This window comes from Manis pentadactyla, chromosome 7 (genome assembly GCF_030020395.1).
Source record: "Manis pentadactyla isolate mManPen7 chromosome 7, mManPen7.hap1, whole genome shotgun sequence".
Taxonomy (NCBI): Eukaryota; Metazoa; Chordata; class Mammalia; order Pholidota; family Manidae; genus Manis; species Manis pentadactyla.
The window spans coordinates 93,797,671-93,823,723 of NC_080025.1; the positions used below are offsets into that span (position 1 = coordinate 93,797,671).

At 39.1% G+C, this 26,053-nt stretch overlaps 1 protein-coding gene across 1 annotated transcript; it reads right to left on the reverse strand.

Annotated features, from left to right (window-relative positions):
• Positions 1-1,207: 1,207 nt before the first annotated feature.
• POLR1F (RNA polymerase I subunit F) lies at positions 1,208-13,872 on the reverse strand. The gene is given in 5 exon segments (XM_036877230.2): positions 1,208-3,417; positions 3,419-3,791; positions 5,037-5,245; positions 8,843-8,984; positions 13,444-13,872. Coding segments are annotated over 5 exon segments (1,044 nt in total). The 5' UTR covers positions 13,698-13,872; the 3' UTR covers positions 1,208-3,351.
• Between the last annotated feature and the right edge of the window lie 12,181 nt (positions 13,873-26,053).

The window sequence follows — 26,053 nt, forward strand, 5'->3', positions numbered from 1 at the left end:
GAATATCCACTCAATTTACAGTTCTCTAAGTTAGAAGTCCAGCAGGTGTGGGTGGGTTATCTGCTCAGGATTTTCTAAGACTGAGATCAGGGTATTAGTTGCCTGAATTCTCATCTTAAGAATTTGGAGGAAAATCTTCCAGTATCATGGGCATAATTCAATTCCTTATGGATGTAGGACTGAGGTCCTTGTTTTCCTGCTGGCTTTTGGCCAGGGGTAGCTCTCAGCTGCTCAGACCTTTGCCACATTGTCCCTTCATCTTCACTAAGGGAGACTCTCCCTTCCAACAAATCCTTCTCAAGCTGCAAATTTCAATTCTGCCACCAGCTGGAGAAAACTGATTGTAAGGGGCTCATGTGATTTCAGGTTAAGGCCACCCAGATCATCTCTTTCTTAAAGCCAACTGTGCTGTATTATATATTATAATATAATAAGTATAATGTAAGATAACATAATAATAACCAGTGGAATAAAATTCATCATCTCCAGTTATGATTAGGAGGGTGGAAAATCGCAAGGGCCATCTAAGAATTCTGCCTACCACATTCTAAACAGTGTGGTTCTGTACCAGAATCCATAAGTACATCAAAAGAGAAACAGGACCACTTATTTAAAGTCTGTGGAATGTAGTGTAAACTAATATAGGTCTTCATATCTACAGAGAAAGTGTGGATTAATTAGAAAATAGTTTGGGAACATATGAACATCAATTGGAGAAAAAAATTAATTCCTGTATCAAACCATATTCTAATTCCAGATGGGCTAAAATTTTAAACATAAAAAAGTAAAAGTAGAAATACTGGAAGAAAGTATGAGTATTTTACAATGTTAGGATGGAAGTGCCTTTATGAAAACACTGAGATAAACTCAAAATAGGTAATAATGTAAAATAAACATTTGTGAAATGCAAATGACAAAAATATAACAGATTTAAAAAATAGAACATGAATAGAAAAATTCATAATCCTTAGTATTCAGAGAGCTGTTAAAAAGAATAAACAGAAAAACATCCTATGAGAACAATAAAAGGACATGAAGAGCAATTCACAAGAAAACAAATGCACAGACAGTAAACTTACAAGTGTTCCAAGCTCACTAATAATCAAATAAATGTAAATTACTGTTTACATCATCTGTTTCCAATGACTAATGAGATGTCTTACAAAGTTGGTGAATAATAGGAATTGGAGAGGATAAAGGGGTCTAGTCTAGGCCAAAGGATTTTAATAAAGCAAATTGTGAGAAAAGATAGCACCTTGGTTAACATAGCATGTGACAAATATTTTGAAGAATTACACAGAGGGCATCATCAGAACTTTGTATCAGATAAAAAAAAAATAGTCACTGTATTCTAGGCAAAGCAAGTAACTATATATGCCTTTTCAAAGCTACTCACATTGTGAAAAAGCATGAGTAAATCTAGTTTCAAGTTTAGCATGTTTTCCTAAAAAAGTGCAAATTAATTTGTAATACAACCTGATGACAAAAGTACCAAGTTAAGCAAAATACAAATAACATGGGAATTTGCCTCTTTTGTGAAGCCACAATGTATTTTTCATTAATAACATAAAGTTGCCAGCTTCCTTGGCATTTATGAGGGGGGATTTAGAAATATTTCACGTAAACTGATTTCCTATATATAAAAGTCAGACATAATCACAATTATGTATTCAAACTTAAAATGTTTAAGGAAGCATTTATGAAACATTTCCTGGGACTACCACTAACTTAATCCCTAAGAATATAATCTAGCTTGCTTTATACCTTTTTTGACTCATCCTTCCTTTAAATCAGTGCTGTCCAAAAGAAAAATGTGAACCTTATTGAAGTTTTTAATCTTTTAGTAAAAAACAAATTGAAAAAACCCTACATTTTAACATTTTATTTAACCCATAATTCCAAAAAATAATTATGCCAATATACAAAATTGAATTATTTTACATTCTTGGCACATTTTCAAAATCTGTTGTGTATTTTATACTGACAGCACATCTCAATTTTGACTAGCCACATTTCAAGGGCTCAAAACCCAACATCAAACGAAGCTATATGGCAAGACATTGGCCTGCATCTTTCCACCATCTGGCAACCTACTTGTAGATAAACATTGTGAATGTCTGTCACTCTACAAAGTCTAGATTGTAGTTTTATAGATTTGGATCAAAATACATTACTAGCAGATCTGTAATTTTAAAAAATTGAGCAATGTGAGACCAGTAGTATGTCTGATACTGGATAAATCACTGTCATGTGGAGTTCAGTCATTCACATGTTTTACAGACAGTAACACAACTAACAGTGAGTGGACAATTTTCTTCTTCTTTGTAGGATATATCACAATGACTAATTTTCTGTATGTTCTTACTTACATTGTATTTGTATGCATCTGTTTCTCCTATGAGACTCCATGAGGGAAGTAAGTACATCTACTTTGTTTGCTACTATGTCCCTGGACCTTAGTAGAATGTATTATATTACATGTAGCAGATGGTCAAATACATGTTAAATGAATAAATATGACCATGCCTTGACTAGCAGCCTAAACCAGCTTGTCATTTCTGTTATCAGTGCTTTCCATTAGTTAAGACATAGTGCACATTTTCTCAGTGACAGCAGTGAACAGCTGTTTTCAGAGTAATTTCTAGTGACCTAATCCAATTATTAAAAAGCAATTGAAGAATTCCCCACTAGTCAAACTCGTATTTACCCTGTCTTCATCAAACGACTCCTCCAACACAACAAAAGCATAACGGTTGAGGCACAAATGAACAGATATGGACATGCGAATGCCCTCTCCACCAACTCACCCAGGAGAACAGTGAGGATGGTTTCCTGCCACCCGGTCAGTAGCGACACAGTTGTGATGATCTTTGGCAACTTCAGAAGCTCCTTTTTCTAAGGTAAACCACAGCAATACTGTAGTACCCATGATAAAGGAATATCTAAAGCAGGCAAATGCCTTGAATTTTAAAAAAAGCAGTTTCAAATGGCATGTAATATTATGACTAAAGGTGAAAGCTATTTATTAAAAAAAAAAACCCTAGCTCAAACTCCTTTTTTAATGATAAAAGTAACACTATAAGTCCTTTTGTTAGTCTTGACACTGTAGAAATAATTTTATTTACAATGTAAAAGTTGGAAGACTATTAGAGTTGAGAGTGAAATCAGCTCCTACTTTATTCTGTATACAATAAAATTGCACTTTAATAATATTGGTATTTCCCAGATTACCAGTTTTATAATTTTAGCACCAAAGACTCAACTCCCTATCAATGTTTCCTGTTTTGCAAACTACTAAAAAGTATAAGCTTTTCATAGCATTCAAACATTTATTCATCTGTTGTATGTAAATCAATCTTTTAAAAATGGAACCATATTTAAAATGCACTGAAGAAAATTACTTTTCCCTTTTCTTTTTATGGGAGTGTTCCACCAGGGGGGTAAGTTCAGCCTCCTCACTGTGCCTTCTTTTCTTTTTATGGTCACTCTGGTAGCCACTGGAGTCACTGCCATGGAAAACAGGATCCTGCTCGTCCTGCTTCTTCTTCTTCTTCCTCTTCTTCCTCGGCTCCTCCTCCCCCCAGAGGCCGTTCACATGATCATTACTCTGCAGATCTGATTCTTCCTTCACGGTGACATCTGAAACACCGGCTAGACCTGTGCTACCACCTTCCGCTTCACATGGCTCTGGGGCTTTCTTCTTCTTTTTCTTCTTTGGAGGTTTTCCAACAGCTTCTTCGGTACCAGTTTCCGTTACTTCTTCAGCAGCTACAGAACACTTGGTTTGTACACTGTAAATTAACAGTTTAAAAAATTTACAGAGCAATAAGCAAAAATGAAAGAACAAAGTGAGATCAAGTATATCCCAACATGCTAGATGTTTCTAAATGACAGTAGTACCAGAAACTTAATGATGGCACAAATTTCAAATATTCTATCCTATTATCCTCTGCCCATGAAATGTCTTGGAAATGTTAAAATTTTTGTTTCTAAAGTGCTTCTCTCAGTACACACAAAAATGACACAAAAATTTCGTGAAAACATGTCTTCTAGATTTTTATTTGGTTAAGAAAAATTTGGTCACTGAACATTAAATATCACAATATCCAAGCCTCTTAGCCAAACCACTGCCTTTTGACAGAAAATATACTTCTGGTATCTATCAAAGTAATGGAGTCTCCAGTCTACTGTCTCAATCCTTGTTTCAAATAATAGTTCATTGTTCTTAGCCTATGCTGAAGTAGCATTACTTCAAAGGTATGAATTATTTCCTATCACTAAAATAAAAACAAGGACCAACGAAGCATTTTCTCTAGAACTGTACAGTCCTATATATACAGAAGCACTAGCCATATGTAATTATTTAAATTAAGTAATTTTGGTGAGATGACTTTAAAAATTCCATTCCTCGGTCACACTCATCACATTAGGCTATTGTATTGCCCAAACACAGCACATTTCTATCATCACAGGAAGTTCTACTGGGCAGCTGCTCTAGAACTTTAACCCATACTCTTGTTATTTATCAAGGCACAATCTGGAAAACAGTTAACACTAGCAGTATTCCATGAGGTATTTTTCTTCCCATTAAACTTGCCTCTCATGGAATCGAGCTCCAGATTAGAGGAATTCTTCTAATAATTTAATACAGAAACATACAGAAATTACCTACTTGACATAATGACAATAACCAAATTATTTTCTCTTCAACTGTGTAAAAATAAAAGCAGGCTAATAGACATGATTTAGCTTTTGGTAGTTTCAAGCTCAGGGATCAACTTTTTAAAAAATTAACAAAAACACAGAATATACTTAGCAAAATTGAGTTATTAAATATAGACGTTAGCTAGATGCAGAGCTTTGGAATATTCAATGCACTTATGTCATAGCACTTAAGATTCCAATTTATACTGATATTATGATTTGAAAGCATGAATATTCTTATAAACAAAATTAATTTTTTTAAAATGGGGCTATGATCTCTAAATTCAGAATTAAACAAGTATCAAAATGATTTAATGTGATTAAGAACTGACCTAGTAACATTTAGTTTTCCCCGAATGCAGAAAACTCCAGCAGCATCTGAGTCTAAACGAAATACTTCAAATTCTAGTTCATCACCCATGTTTATCTCCAGGGTCTGCCACTGCTCAGCTGGCATCTGCTCAGGTTTAGGGATGGAGGCATTGAAACACCCATGTACTAAACAGCCAATGTGGCTGGAAGACACTTTATTAACTGTACCCTGGGGAGAAGAAGTATAGCATCAGAAGAGATCCAAAGAGTTAAAAGGTGAATCTAACCGTACAAACTTCAAACTGATCTTCAAAGAGAAAACATCAATATAATGGTATAATTTAATATGGAAAAGTTTGTTTCATTTAAAACTTACCACATGTTATACTAAACATCATTTTGGAGCATTGTAGAGATTTTGGAAAGCTCAAACTTTATCAGATAAGTAAGTGCATATCAATTTCCTAACTGGACCTCCTCCTACCCCACAAATACACCCTACCTCCTACTGCAGGTGAGGAGATTATTCAATAACCACATTGACACCAAGCAGAAAATACTTTCTAACATGACCTACATGTTAAAATACCTCAAAGCAGGAAGCATATGCTTTTTATAACTAGTATCCACATTATATTTCTATAAGTGGTCTGAATTTAAAGCTTAAAGAGCATTCTTCAACAATTAAACAGCATTATTAGAGGGCAGCCTACCTTGTATATGTAAATCTTGAGCATGGTTATTTTGACTAAATCACAAAACACTATTAGAGGCTTTAAAACTAATGTGCTATATCATTTCAAGTTTAAAATGAAATCTTCCAAAATAGTTTTCTATTGTTCCCCTAGGAATCAACATATATAAGGCATACGAATGAAACTTTTTTTAAAAGTCACATTTAAAATTTTAGAACTATAGGTAATATTAACATATATGCAATGCTGTTTAATGTCAGCATCTCCCTAGGTATGTGTGACAAAAATTAACTTTCTTGTCTGTCATTATCAGGATCTGGCATCCCCAGTGGTACCTTCTGGATGGTCTAGATAAACCATGGTACATGTATACAATGGAATATTATTCAGCACTAAAGAGCTATGAGCTATTAAGCCATGAAAAGACTTGAAGGAACCTTAAATAATACTGCTAAGTTAAAGAAGCTAGTCTGCGAAGGCTATATACAGTAAGATTCCAGCTATGACATTCTGGAAAAGGCAAAACTATGGTGACAATAAAAAGATCTGTAGTTGTTGGGGAGTTTTAGAGGGAAGGGAGGGAAGGATGAATAGGTAGAGCACAGAGTATTTTTAGAGCAGTGACCAATTATTCTACAGGATACTGTAATGGTGGATACATGCCATTCATTATACCTTTGTCAAAACCCACATAATGTATAAAACAAAGTGAACTCTAATGTAAACTAGATTTTATTTAATAATCATGTATCAATATGGACTCAACCATTGCAACTCAACAATTGCAACAAATGTACCACACTAATTCAAGATGACAATAGGAAAAGCAGTATATTTGTGTGTGTTTTGGGGTGGAGGGGTGAGGAGAGGTTATTCAATTGCTCTTCACTCAATTTTTCTATAAATCTAAAACTATATAAAAAAAAATAAAGCCTATATATATCAAAATATTCAATGGGAAAAGGAAAGCCTTTTCAATATATGAGTCTGGAACAACTGGAAAAGCTATACAGAAAAGAAAATGGATCTCAAGGGCCTACCTCACATTGCTCACAAAAATTCAGAATGGTCATAGACCTAAATGAAAAATCTAAAAACTACAAAAATCCTAGAAGCTTACTGAAGAGTATGTTCACAACCTAGGGGTAGGCAGGGGTCTTACATAGGGTCTAGAAATTAATAACCACAAAAGTATAACATGATAAATTGGACCTCATCAAAATCAAAAGCTTCTGTTTAGCAAATTATACCATTAAAAGCTAATAGATAAGCTACATTGAAAAAATTCACAATACATTTATTTGAAAAAAAGATTTAAAAACTATAAAAAGAACTACTACACCTCAATAGTAACAATGCAAAACCCCACTAAAGTGGGCAAAGTACTCAACAGACCCTTCCCATTGAAACACTTGAAAAGGACCTCATGAAGAAAACGCAAATTAAAACCACAATGAGAAACTACTATATGCCCACCAGTATGATTAGAAGACTGACAACACCAATGTAGACAAGGATGCAAGGCAACTGGAAGAGCTGAATGGGAAATTAGCCCAACTAGTTTTTCATAAAGTTAAACATCCATCTTTTCTGTGACCTAGCAATACTGCTTCTAGTTTTTCACCTAGGAGAAAGGAAAACATATGTTCACAACAGCCTTATCCTTAATAGCTCCAGAATGGAAACAACTCAAATGTCCATCAGTGAAAATGGATAATCAAATTGTGATGTATTATTATAACAAAATACCATGAGTAATAAAAAGGAACAAACCACCAAACTACCAATACATGCCAACAGCAGAGATAAAACTCAAAATCATGTTATGCAAGAGGCCAGATTTTAAAAGTATATAATGAAAAATTCTATTACTAGAGAATTAAGAACAAGCAAAACTAATCTATGATAAATAAAATCAGAATAATGGTTTTATGTAAGATAGAGGGGACTGACCAGGAAAGGGCATGAGGGTCATTTCTAAGGAAACAGAATGGTATATGCACTTGTCAAAATTTACTTAACTGCATGCTATGGTCTGTGCATGATTTTATTATATATAAATTGTTATTGTACATAAATTATATCTCATATTATTAAAAACAAACACACAATAGGGAAAACTGGTCAAGTGTATTTGAGGACCAGATCATGTTGTAGAGGACAGAGCAAAAAGGATAGTTTTACTTTTTATTTCATACTTTTTATACAACTTATTTCCATGCATATATTTACATTTATGATAATTTACACAAAGCACATTGACAGCTAAGTTTGGGGATTTTAAAATACAAATCTATTGCCAACTTAACAGTATGGAAGCTGGTTGAAGGATCACAGTTTGGCAGGCCACGGATACTATTTCTACCAATGTAACTAATATTGAAAAAATTTTTAAATTAGGAATGCCTTGTATATTTTGTCATAGCGAAATTTGACCTATATTTTTATTAACAGTATCAATGGTCACTTAACAGTTCTTATCTATTAGGTTAAGTAATTCCTATAAAAAATTTTCTTTTTTAAAGAACAAAATATATACATGTACATAAAACTACATATACACATATAAGCATACACACACACATACAGAACTGCTGCTGGAAGAGGGGCAAGTGAGGAAGATAAAAGGATAGGCTTTACTAGATTTCAGATCAATTTCTGCATTCCCAGCTTCTCTTGAAAAACCGAAAGACCCTTCTCACAGGTCCTTCATTTCTGTCATAGTTTGGATACCCTGCCCCATCCTTCATTCATTTTCATTATCTGCCTGGTCCTGCAACCATTTGAATTTGCAACTACTGTTTTATAATACTGCTATACTGTTTGAATCTTTTATAAAGAAACTGTGTTGTGTATAATTGAGAAATTATAAAATAATAAAAATTGACTATTTACCCCTTAAGACCATCCTGGTGCTAAACAGAGAAAAGAATAAATTGGATGGGACACAATTTAAAAATTCACCTAGACTGAACTGATGGAAAATAATTTTCATTTTCATTTTAAAGTAATTTTTAGTTACCTACAATACCAACCTATTTGAATCCTAAGGTGTACTGGCTCTTAAAATTTTTCCAAAGTACATAATTATATAACTTTAAAAGGAAAGCTAGATAAAAAGATATACATACCATAAGCTTTTGTCCTGGTTCAGGGCAGAAAATAACAAAATCCGCTTCAATGTTAAGATGAATGTGTCCTTGATCATCATAAATATCTCCCAGTTCGCCTACTACTTTGATATTATCATATGCAATGGGGACACCTAAAAGGCTATAAAGAAAGAAGAAAAATTATCTTTTTCTCTTTTAAATGAGGCCATTGTAGTACTGATTAGCTATTCTGAATCTAAAAAGTAATACATCTCCTAAATATCACCACCCATGCTAAAAACATGATAGCATATGATTTGTCTGTAACTTTACTAGTCCACTTTCAAAGGGTTCCAATATATTGGCCAAGTTAAAAAATGACTATTCACAATTGGCACCCAGAAACAAAATTATGCATGAGCAACAAGTTGACCCTTCTTCCCTATTTGCTATTCATTTGAATTCCAGTTATGCTAGAATGAGAGAAAAAAATAGGACTTGGCATGAAAAATGTTTGCGTACTTCTGTGAGTATGGCTCAATCAAGGCAATTTGGGTATTATTCACCGTTACTGAATTTTGGTACTGGATGGCATATAGCAAGAGAAGTATTAGGGTTAAAGCTTACATCCTGAAGATTGAAGCCAATGACTTAATGAGAGAAATCCCCAAAATGCAACTGTTGCTAGGAAATGGAAATGTTAAGAAATACAACTATATCATTTATTAAGAACTGACTGGACACTTTACATATTTGACAGTCAAGATAAGGGGGCAACTACTACTTCAAAATGTCATACCTATGTTCTTAAGGAATTATACTACTAAGGAGGCAGTACTGGTGGCTTCATTACCATATCACTACTCGTTCAGGAAAACTTTCCTGACTCCCCAAGGCAAGGCTGAATCACTCCCCCTCTACTCCTGCAGAACGATTCCATATTACAACGTGCTTACTTTTGGCAATCTCATTTTATTGAATTTGTCTGTATGTATGTTTGGATTTCACACAGGAGTCTGAGGCCGTTGAGAGTACAGAGCATTTTTTTGAACTCAAATTTCTATGATTCATGTAGAATAAAGGAAGAATTTATCCCTTATCGCTGTTGTTTAAGTAAAAAAGCCAGGAGCCACTGGAAAAAACTTCAATAACTGTAACTACCAAATTCAGAAAACTATAAACTCAGAGACTTACTCTGAAAAGCACTCTTTTGAGTTGTTAATTTCTGCCTGCATGGCTTTCCTGGTAAGCAGGAGCTAAACCATCATTTAAGACAGTATCGGGCAGAGATAACACAGAGTTACAGAGCAAGGAGGGGGGCGAAGAAAAGTTTCTGCCATTTGACAGAAAATCAAAGTTAAGAGTGTTTCCCCTCATCAATGATTAGAGAGTGAGTTTCTGGTGGGGGATATATTCTACAGGGCATTTGGGAATTTGTTGTACTAATCATGGTCATCAAAGGCCAGGGAGAGAAGACATTCTGCCGTATACCGAACAGTCCTGCACAAGGTAGAAATGTCCCTAGCTCTACAGAGCTTCTGAATGAAGGGACAGACCTATTTATAAATAGCTGGACATAGAATCTAACTTAAAAGAAAAAAATCAACATAAAGTCATCTTTGCACAGTTTTAATGTAAGTTAAAATTTTTGTAAATAAATTCAAAGTAGATTGTTTTGTATGGAACTTTACTGAGATTGTCATTATTTCAGAAAATCATTTCACCATTGGAGACACTGTGTGTGTTATCTGAGCTGTCAACTGAAAACCCCTGCATGAATCCATATTTGTCATTGACACAATGAATATAATAAAGGAGCAGGAGACATCTAACTACTTCAGGTTTCCCAGGTCATCATGCTTGACAATTACCACAGTTTAATGTACTGTATCAGAGCACTACATATATATATATTTTTTGCAATTGTGTACATAAGTTGTATTATCTTTAAGTTTCACTTCAGCACAGTGAAGAGTTTTCATGATGGTAAAGGTAGTACTGCAAAATATTTCTTACCAGAGAGAGGTACTGGCTTTAGGAGGTGTAAATACTGCTGACTAGAGAGAGAATGCGACCAGGGAGGCTGAGCCAAAAGGATTTGTATAAACCCATCAAACCTTTGGAAGGCAATTCAGAGCATGAAATTTACTAAAAAGTCATCAGAGATACAAAGACAGACATCTCAGTGCTATCTATCTACCCTGCTTACTTTTGTTTTCCTAAAACCATCCTAAGTAGGTTTCAGTGCAGGGTGGAAGTCTCACCTGAGATATGTAAAGAACAATAGATTGCGTTATTTAAGACTTCTTTGGAACTACTAGAAGGGAACATACTTGCCACTTTCAAATAACTCAGTTGTCATATACAAGAGAGAAGATTTTTTTAATGGCCTCTCAAAGATATAACTTAGTCAGAAGTCACATGATTTTAGAAAACTACTTACTTTCTTTAAGCAGACTTTCCAAAACTGAAATGGGATGTCTTTAAAAAAATTCTGTCACTGGGAAAAAAAAGGTGGACAGTGCAAATAGGGGATAGCTGCTGAGATAATTTTTACACTAGAATGAGAGCCATTCTCAATTCCTCCCCTTTCCTCATTTCTTAATCAAAAGAAGCAAGTCCTGATTCTACAGGATGGCCCCCAAATCTAGAAACAAAAATAACAACACATGATAAATGGTTGATATTACAATTTTTGATAGGTCCAATACTGTGTCCCTCCTTAGTAATGCATAATTTAATGTGTAGTGTCTGATTTGCACTGAATAAACAGAAGTCTTTAACATAAGCCACAAGTAATAGGGGGTGTGGAGTGGAACCTGCTCTACATGCCACACTGTCCAATGCCGTTACAGAAATTATCATTCAATCAGTTCCTCATCTTTTTCGTATAATGGCTCCTACTGGACCCACTCTGGGTGACTTTCCCCAAGCCGTCAAGTGGAGGCATTAACTGGTTACAAAAAGTCATAAAACATAGCAAACTGTGGCCTACGTTTCCATATTTTATAATCACCTTGTAAAAACCTTAAATCTCTCAAATCAATCCTCTCTACATTCTTCTCTTGGACAATTATAACAATCTCTTAATTGGTCTCCATGTCTACTGTCTCACCCTCCTTAAACCATCATCTAATGCTACCAAGTGCCTTTCTTAAACTGTATATCTAATTATGTTCCAGAGATTATGAATATGTACTATTTCAAAAGTGTGCCAAGTTTTAGAGTAGGAGGGTATTGAGAAGAATAAGTGCTAATCCTACATAAGCAAACACACACCTCATCTGTGACCCATTCCCCTCCTCTCCTGACACAAACCTTACTCCAGTTATGCCATACTTACAGTTCTCTGGTCAAAGCATACTATTTCACATCTACTATCCATTTGTTTATGCCATTCTTTTTGCCTGGAATGCTACCATCTGAAAATACTCTCCTCTTATCAATTGTTTTCAAAAGTCCTATGATCCAATTTACAATTTCTCTTGGTTTAACTTATTTTAGATTTCTGTCAAATTCTAACACTTTATTACATTTATCTAGCTTATATTTGTATCCCTATTAGATGTGATTCATGGAGAAGTGACCACTTGAGCTAAAGCCAACCGTATCTCTATTAGAGTTTAAAACGGCTTGAAACAGGGGTCTTGTTTGTTTTTCATAAAACAAAAAGTCTCTAGTATACAAAGGTGTGTGTTGGTGCGTGGAGGAAGCTATGTATTCTAGATTTGCTTGATTCTTAACCTGCGTAGAGTTCAGGATCCCTTGAGAAAGCGGTCAGAGTTTGAATACTTTGCCCAAAAAACTTATATAGGAAATTGCTGCAATTTCCATGAGTTCATTTAATTCCCAAAGAGCAGTAACAAGTTCCCAGGGAATCCATTCACCCTAAGTTGACCCCTTGCTTTTGAGCTAGAATAGTCTAGAGGGAATATTGATGTACATCTGCCCCGTCCCTCTGACTCCCCAGACTTGTAGTTTAAAATTTTTTCAAGTTATTTTGAATATATTCATGTGAATGCACCAGGTTTTTTCACCCTTATGAGCAATAGGCAGGCCAGACAGACTAAACTGCTCTTAGAAACAAAACAAAATAAAAATACTATTTCTCTCGTCACTGATCAGATCCAAGAGGAGAACTCAGGGAAAGCAGCAGGGCAAAACATCCATCAAAAACTGCTCCTTCACGGTTTACAAATAAATGATTGTACTAATGCTTTACGTGCAATTTCCTATAGAATGAGGGAGTATCTACTGAATACTGCAGTCCAACCTTCATTGTCAAAGGGAAAAACAGAGAACTGGGCCTTCGGGTCCCCAGACCCCCACACTCCGGTTCTGCAGCGAGCTCTCCACCCGCTGCGCCGACGCAATTCACGTCACCTTACGTTTTCTTCCACGCCTATGAAAAGGATCCTACACAAATCTTCACCAGCGAGGTACGGCCTTTCCGGGAGGAGCTCAGCCCTAGAACGCGTCGGGGCTGAGCTCGCGGTGGGCGGAGAGACCTCGTCCATTCGCCCCTTTCCTGCTGCGCCATCAGCGCGCCCGCGCGCTGCCCCTCCCGAGCCCAAGCGAAGGGCAGAAGGCTACTTTACGGCGTTGTCCGCTCGGCGGAGGAAAGGCTAAGAGACTGGTACCTCTCAGAATAGCGCAGGAGCTCGGCGTCGAGCTGTTCTCGGATACCCGTGCGTTTCCTGTGAAGGTAGCGCGGCGACAGCGCGATGTGCCTTCGGTGCGGCCCCGCCACCAGGCAGGAGTAGCGGCTGTTCACCAGGGCGCAAGCGGCAGCGTAGGTCGGCAGCTCGAGGCAAGGCAGGGCGCCGGCCGGTCCCACCCCCGGCCCCTCAGAGGCCGCCTTCGGCCGCGGAGCCTCTGAACTACCTGCAGCCATGCGGCTTGCCAGCTTTCCCACGGCGCGCGCCACTGACGCATCAGAACCTCCTTTCTCCGGACGCCCGCTCTTACGTCATCCACTAGCTGACACGCCCCTAGAAAATTTCTCTCCTTGCGTTGCCTTACTCAGTTCCGACCAGCAGGGGGAAACAACTCTTGACGCTTGGAGGATTCGGGGAGGATGAGCCTATCGTTACGTATTGCGCGTGCTCGAAAGCCAATCACCTTGTCTCTTAGGAACCAAAAAACCTGTGTTTTTGCTAACATCCCCATTAGATTTATTTTGTATATTTAATAGGGGTTCACACTTTAGTCATTTACAAAAGTATGGTGATTAGTGAACTTTACAAGCTTGGACAGTATAATAAATTTTAAAATATTTATGGAATATCTTGAAGGTGGGGAATGCAATTCTAAAAAGCAAGCCAGACACCCCAAATGCAGCACGTCTGAAAACAAACCATCATTTCTCACTGGTCTGGCTTCCCTCCTCATTCTGTAATCACTGAGGTAATTGTACTGCTGCTTTCCAAATGGCCAAGTCCAGCTGTCATGGTTGGGACCTCTCTTGTACCTTCAAATATCAAATTAGTCCCAAGGCCTGTGAGGCACAAAGGTGAAACATCACCTTTTTGGACATTTTCCATCCTCGCTTCCAAAACTACAGAAATGCCTGTGGAAGCTTAGCCCAATGGTCAAGAGGACACTCTGGAGAGACACAAGTATGTACATGATTTGACCTGTTTAAAGCCCCACACAGGTGTCCCATTGTCCTCAGGATGATTCAGACTCTTTCATATGGCACTGAAGTTTCAAGGCTATTTTATGATCTGCCCCCAGCAGTTTCATTTATCACACTCCACACATTTTATGTTATATGCAAGTTGGCCACCACTGATGCTGTTTTATCTATTTCCAGCTGGTTCACTATCTCTTCAGTTTCATGCTGCTCCTTCTACTTGGGAGTATGGTAGCTTCTCTCATGTGGGAAAATTCTACTCATGCATCAAATTTCAGCTTAGATTTTTACATTCTCTTCTGCAGAGTTTACTACCCCCTTTCCCTTCCACCCCCCAGCCCCATTAAGGATTAAGTAGATCCCATCTTTGCAAACTACCACCATCAAGCATTTGTTTTTATGTTAATTTGATGTTAATTAACTGCCTGATCCTTCACTAGACTACAAGATCACTAAGGCAGGGACCATGATTCACTGCAACCCCATATGACACAAAAAATAAAAATAAAACATACCAGTGCACCTTGAATGAATGAATGAAGTAACAGGTGATTAAAAAGCACACAGTCTAAATAAGGAATTAGGATCTAAACATAAGCATATAGCATGGATTACCATGTATTAAGTGCCAAGAGAAATGTAAGCAGTTAGTGGTATAGGTACTAGCATACAACCAAATCACCTAAGTCTTGCAAAAAGCCTCTAACCTCTGTAAACCTGTTTTTATGCCTATAAAATAGAGGCATTTGCCCTACCTACTGTAGGACATGGTTGGAGGTTCAAATTAAGATAAGTAAAGAGCCTTTTCTTTAGCATTCTTTGACTTCAAATGATGTGATAATGAGATAGCACTTCTTCCAAAGAGCAATGATAAACAAGTCCATAAATGGGAGTTTTAACAGCCTTTACCTTGATTCTGGGAGAAAGTCCCACCACAACCTTGTGCAGGACCCTTTATTCAGTGTTCTTAACCTTCGTTAAACATTGAAATCACCTGAGGAACTTAAAATCTGATACCTAGACAGCACCCCAAACCAATTAAATCAAAATCCCTCCTGTAGTCGACATACATATAGATTGCCTGGAGATAATTTTAGTAAAAACGATTTGTCCAAAAGTAATTTAGTAAAAAAAGCAAGCTGGACATCAAGACAATTCAGTCAAAACCTGAAATCAATTACCCAGGAAATGATTTTTCACAAATTTTAAATATGGAGTAGTTTTGTAACTAACTCTGGGGAACAAATAAGCTCCCACAGGGACAAAATACCTTTGAAGCCAAAATCAGTCAAAGGGAGAAATAAAGTGGGATAAAATAATTTATTACAAGCAGTCATCCACTTCTGCTCACCTGTGTCTCTCACAACCTGGCTACAAAAACAGGACCCACCGCCCCAACCTCTTGGGTCCAGATATGTCCTCACTATCCCTCTAATCACCTACCTAGTGGAGATGGACTACTCTCGATCCCTTGGAAACACCTATTAATATGTAGATGCACTAAGGCCAGGCAAGAGATTCTGGAAATATTGCAATTTTATCCACAGCCCACCGCTCCAGAAATCTTGCCTCACAATCTACTCACTCCCCATCTTTTGCAATGGCCCCTGTGTGAGAAAACTGGAGCACTGTAAACAGACTAATAAGATACAATAACAACAGCAATAAAATTGTGATAATCCTCAAGCCAGAGGATTCAGCTAGGTTCAAAGTCCTATGCAGATTTAGTCCATAGCTCGTCCATTCCACAGGCAGGCAGTAGATGAATGGGTAGGGAGATCAGAGCAATCATCAGGTGGCAGCTGCAGCCAGGGGACAGGTCCAGGCCACAGGAACTATAGAAGAAAATAACCATAAGGGCGATTAGATACATGCTTTAGTGATACCAGCACAGACAAATCTTGTCCATCAGGTAGGATACATGCAAGAGAGTGGTCTTGTGATAGTATACCAGACCTTCACCCCCTTCCCTGTGGGACTTATAGATGGGTCAGTATATAGGACTATGGGAGGTACATACACTGGCCATAAAGATCAAACAAAAGTTCCCCGTAAGATGCTCTTTCTGCCCAGACGTTTTGTGTACACTGCCATGATCATTGGGGGCCACTCTGCTGTTATTCCAGGAATACACAGGAGGCCAGCTTCCAGGCCTTTTCCCCAAGGTGCCAGAGGCTCAGCCATCACTGGTCCATGTGTCAAAATGTCCACGGCCACATCCACTCAATAGTGTCTCCAGGATTTAATGCGATTGGGGCTGGCAGCAGGATGTTGCTCTGCTGGCCATATCCTGGTTTCAATAACTCCTCTTTGGTTTGCACATGCAGTTGTATAGGAGAGGCGGCAATGTGTGTTAGCATGTCCACAGGGCTAAAGACTCCTTTTTGTGGCTTTTCAAATGCCGTAGCACTGTCCGTAAGCAAACTGACCAACCCCATGGACTATTGGTGTCTGACGTCAGGCCAGATTTCAACAAACCATGGCGCCTCTCTAGCATGCCTGCCCTGGCAGGGTTATATGGTACATGAAACTTCCACTTTATTCCTAATTGCACCCATTCTTGTAATGGGTGTCCAGTAAAGTGGGTGCCTTGATCACTCTCAGCACCTGTGGCTGGCCATAGGCTGCAAAGAGACGCTCCAGGCCCCTCTTGGTAGTTTGCTGATCTGCATGTCGTACAGGAAAGGCAATCCATAGGCCAGTAGCTGTGTCCACAGAAGTCATGGCATACCGATACCCTTCTGATATGGGCAGAGGCCAAACATAAGTCTATCTGCCTCCTGACAAGGAGTATCAGCCCCTTTACTATTGTCCCATGTTGCTGTGGAACTCGGTGTAAGTCCCTCTTAGAGCGCACAAAGCACTCCTTCCAGGCTATGCTGACTTCTGCAAAAGTCAGCAGTTTGCCCCACTGACAGGCTACAGCTCACATTGTCTTTTGCCCTGCGTGCAACAATCACTGATGTAACCATTGGTCTACATCAGAGGCAGGCTTTCCTTCTAGCCAACACACCTGGGTTGATGTGTCTGCTTCATCATTCCCTGGGGCTACCAAAGGCAAAGGATCAGTCACATGATATACAGTAACTGCCTTAGTCTGACCAGAGGTCCATAGGTCTTACTACAATCTTGTCCCCAATGGGGCTGGTGACCAGCCAGCCAGTTGGCATGGTATCATGTCAGTACCCACAGGGTCAAGCCCTAATAGATGGCCTAGCTGTTAGTGCAGACAAGCATAGAGGAGGGTTCCTGGGTGATCATAAGCCATACTGCCCACAACTCAGCCCATTGGCTGCTCTTCCCCTCTCCATCCTCCATCCATATTGTCTCAGTCTTAGGATGGAAAGCCACAGCCCTCCACCTCGGGGGCTGCCCATGACTGGAGCTCTCTGTATACCAAGCATCTTCAGGTATAGAGGCTTTTCCCTCCTGAGAAGGACTCTTGACTACCAATGGCTCAAAGCAAGTTCTTCCTGCTTTCCACTGGAATATGTCACTAGCCCCAATAAGTGTTGGGGTTCTCCACTTAAGGGGCTAGTAGAGAAGGCACTATGCTGCTGTAAATATGCTCCCCATTTGCCCAGTGTAGGCATCTATGCCATGCCACTCCATGGCCTTTGGGTCCAGTCTTGCATCCACCTTGCAATGGGATAGGTAGTAATTACTTTGGTCAGAGCTGTTCTCATGATGGGCTCTGTAGCCAGCAAGGCATGGTACACAGTAGCCAGTTGATTCTCTATCAAGGTGTACCAGACCTCTGCTCCTTTCCATAGCTGTGACCAGAATCCAGTAGGTTGGCGTGTCCATTCAATCTGCTGCCAAAGACTCCATCCATAACCATCTTTGGTTACATGAACATCTAGCTCACAGGGCCTTGATGGTCCATTACACTCAAAGCCTATATGGCCTTGACTGCCTGCTTGGCAGCAGTAAAAGCAGCTACACATTTCATCCCAGTCCCACCTGAGGCCCTTTCGTACCAACCAGTATAAGTGCTTCAGAATTTGTGCCAAGTACAGTATAAGCACTCTCCAGTAACCCAAAAGACCCCAAAACTCTTGTAACATTGCCATAGTGGTAGGGGTGGGGAAAGCCTGGACCTTGTCTATGACTGTTTTCTAGGAGTAACTAGGGGGTTCAGACAACCCCCAAGAACTTTACTGACAAACCAGGTCCCTGACTCTTGGTGCTGTTCACAGCCCATTCTTTCTCCTGTAGGTGTTGCAGCAGTCTAGGAACTGCCCCTTCTAAATTTGCAAGAGAATCAGATATGATCATGGAATCAGCAATGTAGTGATATAGTCACACTGTTTACGGTTTCTTCTGTGTGGCCAAGTCCTGGGCTACAAGTCCATGACAAATGGTGGGACTTTGGAGGTATCCCTGTGGAAGGACAGTGAATGTCCACTGCCAGCCTTCTTACATGAAGGCAAACTGTTCCTGACTTTCCTGTTCTATCAGTAGAAAATAAAGCATTAGCAAAGTTCACAACATAATTATATGCCCCCAGTTCATGACTGAGGGTGTCGATAAGGGTTGCTATAGAGGGGACAGCAGCATGCAAAGGGGGTGTGACTATTCAATTTCCTGTAATCCATGATCATACAGCAAGAGCTGTCTGGCTTTTTCACTTGCCACACCAGGGAATTAAAAAGGCCTATGGGTGGGCCTTATTATGCCCACCTTCTCCAACTCCTGTAGAGTTTCTCCAATTTCCTTGTATCCCTGAGGCAAATTATACTGCTTAGTATTTGTCACCTGCCAAGGTACAGGAAGAGCTACAGGTGGCTGTTCAGCATGTCCCCTCAGAACTGCCTGTACTACATATACCCTAAGTCTGAGCTCACCGGCAGTGGTCTATAACCACAGGCCCTGCAGGATATCAACTCCCAAAATATACTAAGGAATGGGAGAAATGTACACAGTATACTCGTTTGGGGGTAAATGCCCTATCCCCAGTGGGATTTGGGCTTTCTTCCCTCTAATTGCCTTACCCCCATAGATATTTATCACAGCAGGGGTCCCAGGAAATCATTCAGGGTTGTCATAAATCAAAGAACATTCAGTTCCTGTGTCCATCAGTGCCAGGACACATTGTATAGACATGGGGGACCAATGAAGTGCTAATTCTACATGTGGTGTCTGGTCTCCACCACATACCCCAAGGTAGGGGCCTTGAACGTCCCCTCAGTCAAACTGTGATGCCCAATCATCCTTCTGTGGGGGCAAGGGCCCGGGCAGAGCCTGAGTACTGTCCCCTAGGACATCTTGCAGGGACACAGGCCAGACAAGGGGCTTTGTGTCCAGCTTCTGTGTCCTAGACTTCAGTGGCTGGAACTGCTTCTCTGGCTTTAACTGGTGCCACAGTTCTCACAAGATTCTCTTTCACTACCCGGCTTTTATAAAATCAACCCACATCTGGGTCCTCAAGACCTCTCTTTTTAGTTGTAGCCTGCACTTACTTCCATGCTCTTATTGTTTCAACCTCCCCCAGATCTGCTAAAGTATGAGTAGCCTCACTTATGGGTTGCCCTATGTCAGGGGCAAGAATGGTCACGAGGGACCTGTAGAGAGATGGGGGAGCTGTGTGGAGCACCAGATTTCTCATTCCTGTGGTGAACAACTCCTCATTGGAGCCCTGGGAGTCCATATTATAGATGATCTTTTCTTGTGCTCAACTATGTAACACCTGCTGGAGCTCTGCACAGTTTTCCAGTTAGTGGATAAGTATGGTAAATTACCCTGATTAGGCCAAACTTCCCTGATGGCTGCTGTCAGCCAATCCCGAAGTGCCTGATTCCCTGAGGTGTGATGGGCACTTTGCAACCACTGATGGAGGGAAGGGTGAGTTGTTAGGGAAGCCAGTCTACCCATTTCAGAACCGGACATAACAATGTTTTCCATTCCCGTATCCCAGAGACACAAAAGCCATGTAGGCAGATGTTCTGATGGCTTCTGCCAAAACCAGATGCTCCTGTGCACCAGCTCATCCTGGGTATAGGGGCAGAGCATGGAGTGCTCCATAAACTGTGGAGGGGGTGGCTTCTCCCCCTGAGGAGCCCACAGTTGTTGAGTTTTTATTTTCTTAATTACAACTGGGTGGGCCTTTAATAGAGAGGCTGGTACCCTAATGCAGTGGCCTTGGCAACAGATCAACCCTCAGCCCCACCCCCTCATCCTCCTCTGACATCTCCTCCACCATCTCCAGAGCTGAAGGCCCTCTCTTTCCTCCCCCTCCCCCATGGCCTCTAGCAACGCAGATCCTCTGACTGCCTCCTCCCTCCCTGCTAATGTATCTGCCAGGAGCATCACCTATTTTCTCAATAACCGTCTCTCTTTCTTAAGGGCATCCCATAGGTCATCGCCCAGCTCCTCCAAGCAATGCTGAAGTCTTTCTCTCTCCTCGATAACACTTTCCACTATCTTGAGAAACAGACATCCCACAATCCTGGCTGCTACATGGTCACTCAGGGCCTCTAAACAGTCTTCTATCTCACAGATGGCATATTCCACAGCTTCCAGTGTCTCCACCCTTCCCCTATTCTGTGGAAGGCCCCACCCCTCTAGGAGTTGCTTTGCCCTAGATCAATTCCCTACTACAGGCTCCCCAATTGGAAGCCACATGGATAGGGAGCTCCCGGGTGAAGCTGCACCCTCCACCGCTGCGGCCACTGGGGTCTCCCCACCATCTACTGTGGTGGTGGCGGGGGGTTCCAGGTATCTCCCCACCATCTCTAGGGGCAGCCCACCCAAGGGTCGCACCCATGAAAACAGATTTCAGGCTCAGAGGTCCTGCCAACTTCTGCTAGATGTAACTTTGGTGATAATATGTTACCAGCCTTGGGAAAATTACCTTTGAAACTGAAACCAGTCAAAGAGAGAAATAAAGTGGGAGAAACCCATTTACTACTTACAAGTCATTGCTCACTCCAGCTCTCCCATGTCTCTTGTGACCCAGATGCAAAAAGAGATCCCACCCAATGTCTCCAGTCTGGATATGCTCTCACTCCCCCTCGTAATCACCTATTTATATGGAGATGGACTACAGCTCTTCACCCCTTTATATGAGATGAAATACCCATTGATATGGAGATGCACTAAGGCTAGGTGAGAGATTCTAGAAATATTGCAGTTTTACCTACAATAACCCTTTAGGTGTTCATAAGCAATTTAGTGATTTGCTTGGTGGATTTGGAAGTTCTTTTCTACTTTTTGGTCTTTTAAATTCTGGCTTGATTTTTAGTGGCTATCTACACTCTGCACTGTTTGGAAGTATGAAAAGGATATTCAGCCTACATGTAAATGTTCACCATTATAGAGTTACTTTACTAAAGTAACCTGTTCTACCTACAACCCAGGGAAGAAGAAAACCTGGCAATGAGATCTCTCCTCCCTATCTCCCATCACACACAAAAAGTTTATTTCATCAAGGACCTACAGTTGGACTGCACCATTTTCTTTTTCTCTAAAATTTGATCAAAGTGCCCCAGAAGGCCAGGTATCTGGTGATCCCTGTCTCATGAAAGACCCATCAAAGTAGGTATTAAGGAAATCCCCTTTCTACAAGGAGAGAGGGGTAGAAGTGACTTTGACCCCATGTCCATGGGCCCTAGAGAAAGAGAAAAAAGTGCTCCAGCAACTCTGTACTTTTTTAAACCATTGACCTCTCCCTGTCCATTATGCCCACACATTCAGGTATTACCTTAGTGTGTTTCTGTCCTCAGAACTAAAGAATCCTTGAAGCAATGTAAATGTGCAATAATTGTGGTTTCCTGAAATAAATTACAAAGTAATTTGTGTCATATGCACTGATTTTTATAGGAAACATGCACATTTACATGATTAGAAGAAAAGCTGGATCTATAAATATAATGTGTAGTATTAGCTATCTCTGGAGGATGGGTTTATGGCTTTTTTAATTTTTATAAATTTTTGTATGTTATGGTAATGATCATGCATTTTTTTTTATCCTAAACAAAAAATCAGAAACCTAAGCAGTGAAAAGATCCCTATTGTTAAAGATTTTGGTGGTTACAAGAAATCCTTTATTTTTAGATGGCTTAATATAGTTCAAGGTGAAGTGCCTGGGTGCTAAAGTCACACTGTTTAGTCACACTAAATCCTGGCTCTGCGACTTATTAGATGTGTGACATTAAGCAAGTTTTTTTCTTTTCTTTTTTTAAACTGGGATTATTAGAGTACACTTTAGTGAAGAAATGGAATTAAAGGTTTACATAAGAGTTTCACATAAAGGGCATTTGAAATAAAAATGACATTGCATCAGTTCGCTTTTGCTGCATAACAAACCATTCCCAAATTTAGTGGTTTTAAATAGCAACCATTAATTTAACTCATGAATCTGTGGATAAAAATTTTGAGCTGGGCCCAGCTGGACTTGCTTGTGTATCTGTGGTCAGATGTGGCTCCATAAGTCTCATCCTCCATCAGGCTAGAGAGGGCTGGCTTTCCTGGCAAAGGTTCAGGTTCCTGAGAGAGGGAAAAACACGCACACACATACACACATCACACACACAAACAACCTCTTACCTAAACTCTGGAACTTACACAATAGCAATTCAGTATGCTTCTGATCTCAAGTACATTTTACTTTCTCTAAGAGAGGATAAAGGGCTACTCCTATTATATACCAGATGTGTATTAGAAGTCTCTAGAAATGCCTACCCTGGATAATTAATAATAGTATTAGGAATAGTAATAGAAAGGGTTTCATCACACTTGTAGGTTGATTTTATCAAGCTGAAAGAATGAGTGATGATTTCATCAACATCAGAACAGCCACCATGATTATCATTTCATAGTTAAGCTTTATTACAAACCGGCCAGAACTGGTACTTGGTACAAATCACCAACATAGGATCTTTTTGTGCTTATTACAATTATGTATATTTACATATGAGAAGGCTACATTCTAGGGAAAATTTTAAAATATTGGCCCCGTGATGGTGGCAATCCTATCTGTATTGTTAACAGCTACAAGCCTGGTCCCTACATGTATTTCTTGAATCAGTGAATGAATGGCTTTCCCAAGAACACATGGTTGTTAACCAAGGAAGCTAACCCGGCATGACGTATTCTATAAGTAATGCATTATCACCAAAAATCCTCACTTTTCTATACACATGACCAAAGCTTAATAAAAGAAGAAATTCTAAGAGTCTGGAAAATGGGTAACTTATTTTATTTAGACTCTACCTAAAAAATGTTAAAGTGGGAATCAGACCACTTTAACATACTACCATTTTGGCAGGTTTAGGAAAATGTCAGAGAAACACTGGTTTTGGCCAAAGTGTGAATGCTGACAGTCTTGCAGAAAATAATTCAGGCAATATGACATGGCTGGAAGGAGCCAAGTGCTAAAGTCAGGCCTTCTGGGTGTCAGCCTTGACTCTGTCACCTTGGACAACTTGCCTAGTCCTTAACAGTTGCAACTTCCTGACATGTAGTATAGAAGTTCAATGATCTGATAAGTGAGAATTCAGCAAGGTAACAGTAGTGCAGTGCTCAGCATGCTGACTGGCCTGTATTATGTATTCAATAATACATCCTTTTGACTCCATAATCAACACTTCAGGTGTAATATGCTTGATTCAGACTGATTAAGGCTATAAAGTCAAACTTGAGTGTAGGAGCATATGACCTCCTTCAATGTACAGCAAGGCAGAGCCCTAAATTTAAGAGGAAAATTTGAATAAGTGTATCAATAAAAAATGGCCAAAGTTCTTGGCCTGGTCTCTGAGAATTACTTTTTTGTTTGGTTTTGATGTTATCAGCTTGATTAGTTTCAGCACCTCTTCAATGTACTGCCATTCTAAGCAATCTGTATATATAAACATTTGATTCAGCCTAAAACAGTTAAAGATTTCTATAGAGTATGCTCTTAAAATATTATCATTGATAAAATTCACCATTTAAACTATGTTTACTAAGATACAACTTTGGAATTTCATTTTTCAGTATGAAGAGTTCACAAATAGGTTCAGTATCAACTGAAATAAATGCGTTGAGTTTGGAAAATAGTTTTCTCAGTAGCTCAATAAATTGTGAAATGCAGTGTTTTGGGGAAAGATACCTGTTTAAAATTTGCCTGTTGGGTTTTGGAAATGAAGAAAAAAACACAAACAAAAATCTGAACAAAAAAATCTGAACACTGTACACCAACCAGCTTTTCATGTACACTGCCTGTAATTCACAAATATGTCAGCAGATGGGAGACGTGAGCTTTGTTTGTAAAGTTTTCTTTTAGCCCAAAGTACTATAGAAGTGGCAAAAATCAAGACAACTATTGATGGCTTGTTTTTACCTACAATTATTCAAAATAGAATTTAGGATTAATTTTTGACTCTTCAAGTCCTTGCTATTGCTTATTAGGTTGTTGAACGAACAGATGTACACCCTGCTTCCAATGAGGAAAAAAAATAATAGAGCACATTACATTACATTTTATTGAATGTAATAGATTTTACATTTTTCAAGCTATAGCTGTTGCTGAAAACACATAGAAATTAAATGATTCAACTGTATCAGTCTATAAGTTAAGACACAGCTCCTTTGATAAGGTTATGTCTTATTGGTGGTCCTCAAAGTCAGGTCCTTGGAAGGATCAGCGTCCTCTGGGAAATAGTTAGAAATGCAGTTTCTCAGACCCCATCCCAGGCTTACTGAATCAGAACTCTGGAGATGGAGGCCAGCAGTCTGTTTTACCGAGCCTCCCAGGTGATTATAATACCCGCTGAAGTTGGAGAACCAGTGTCTCTAAATAGTCTTGAAATATAGAAGAGAGGCTCTGAATTACTCATTTTTATTCAGATATAATTGATGTAAATGTAGTAATAATTACTAATGTAGATGATTGATTCTCTCATATGAGTTTGTGTTAAGATACAGTAAAGTTTGTAAATAAGAACATAAAATAGTACACAATTTACATAGATTCAGAAAGGTAGAATGCCATTACTTAATTTCCACAAGTTCTTATACTGAATAAAGAATTTCAGTTTATGTTTCCCTTCGGATTATACTGAATGGAAGAACGTTATGTTAATTCTTTGCATTAGTACTTAACTGATGAAACAAATGAAAACCAAGTCAAAATATAATTATTTTCAAGGAGTATAGAACAATCTGCAGAAAGGAAGCAGTTCTTTATAAAACATGTATTACTATTTGTATTAACACATGTGGGTGTTTCATTCCCTCTTATGCATAAGCCAAACCCTCCTGCAAGTCTTCTGTCGCTGAAGGCACAACCATTTTAAATTAACAACAAATATACCCAAGGCACATTTTCATTTGTAAATAAGAGAAAGTATACATATTGTTTGTCTATGTGAAATTTTATCTAACTACTACTTTACTTAATTATCTTACTAACTGAAAATTTTTTATTAATTCTGAGTTTCTTAAAGAGCACACAAACTACCAGTTCCCATAAAGAGGTAGTCTTTATTCAACTTCCTCAGTCTAGAGGCAGCCTTTCTTCTTATCCATAATGTACAAATAGTTTATACACAGTTTTAATAAATGGGTTATTTGTAAATCACATCAGCTGCTTATGAGGGTAATAAGAGCAAAACATGTAAGTAATCATTGTATTC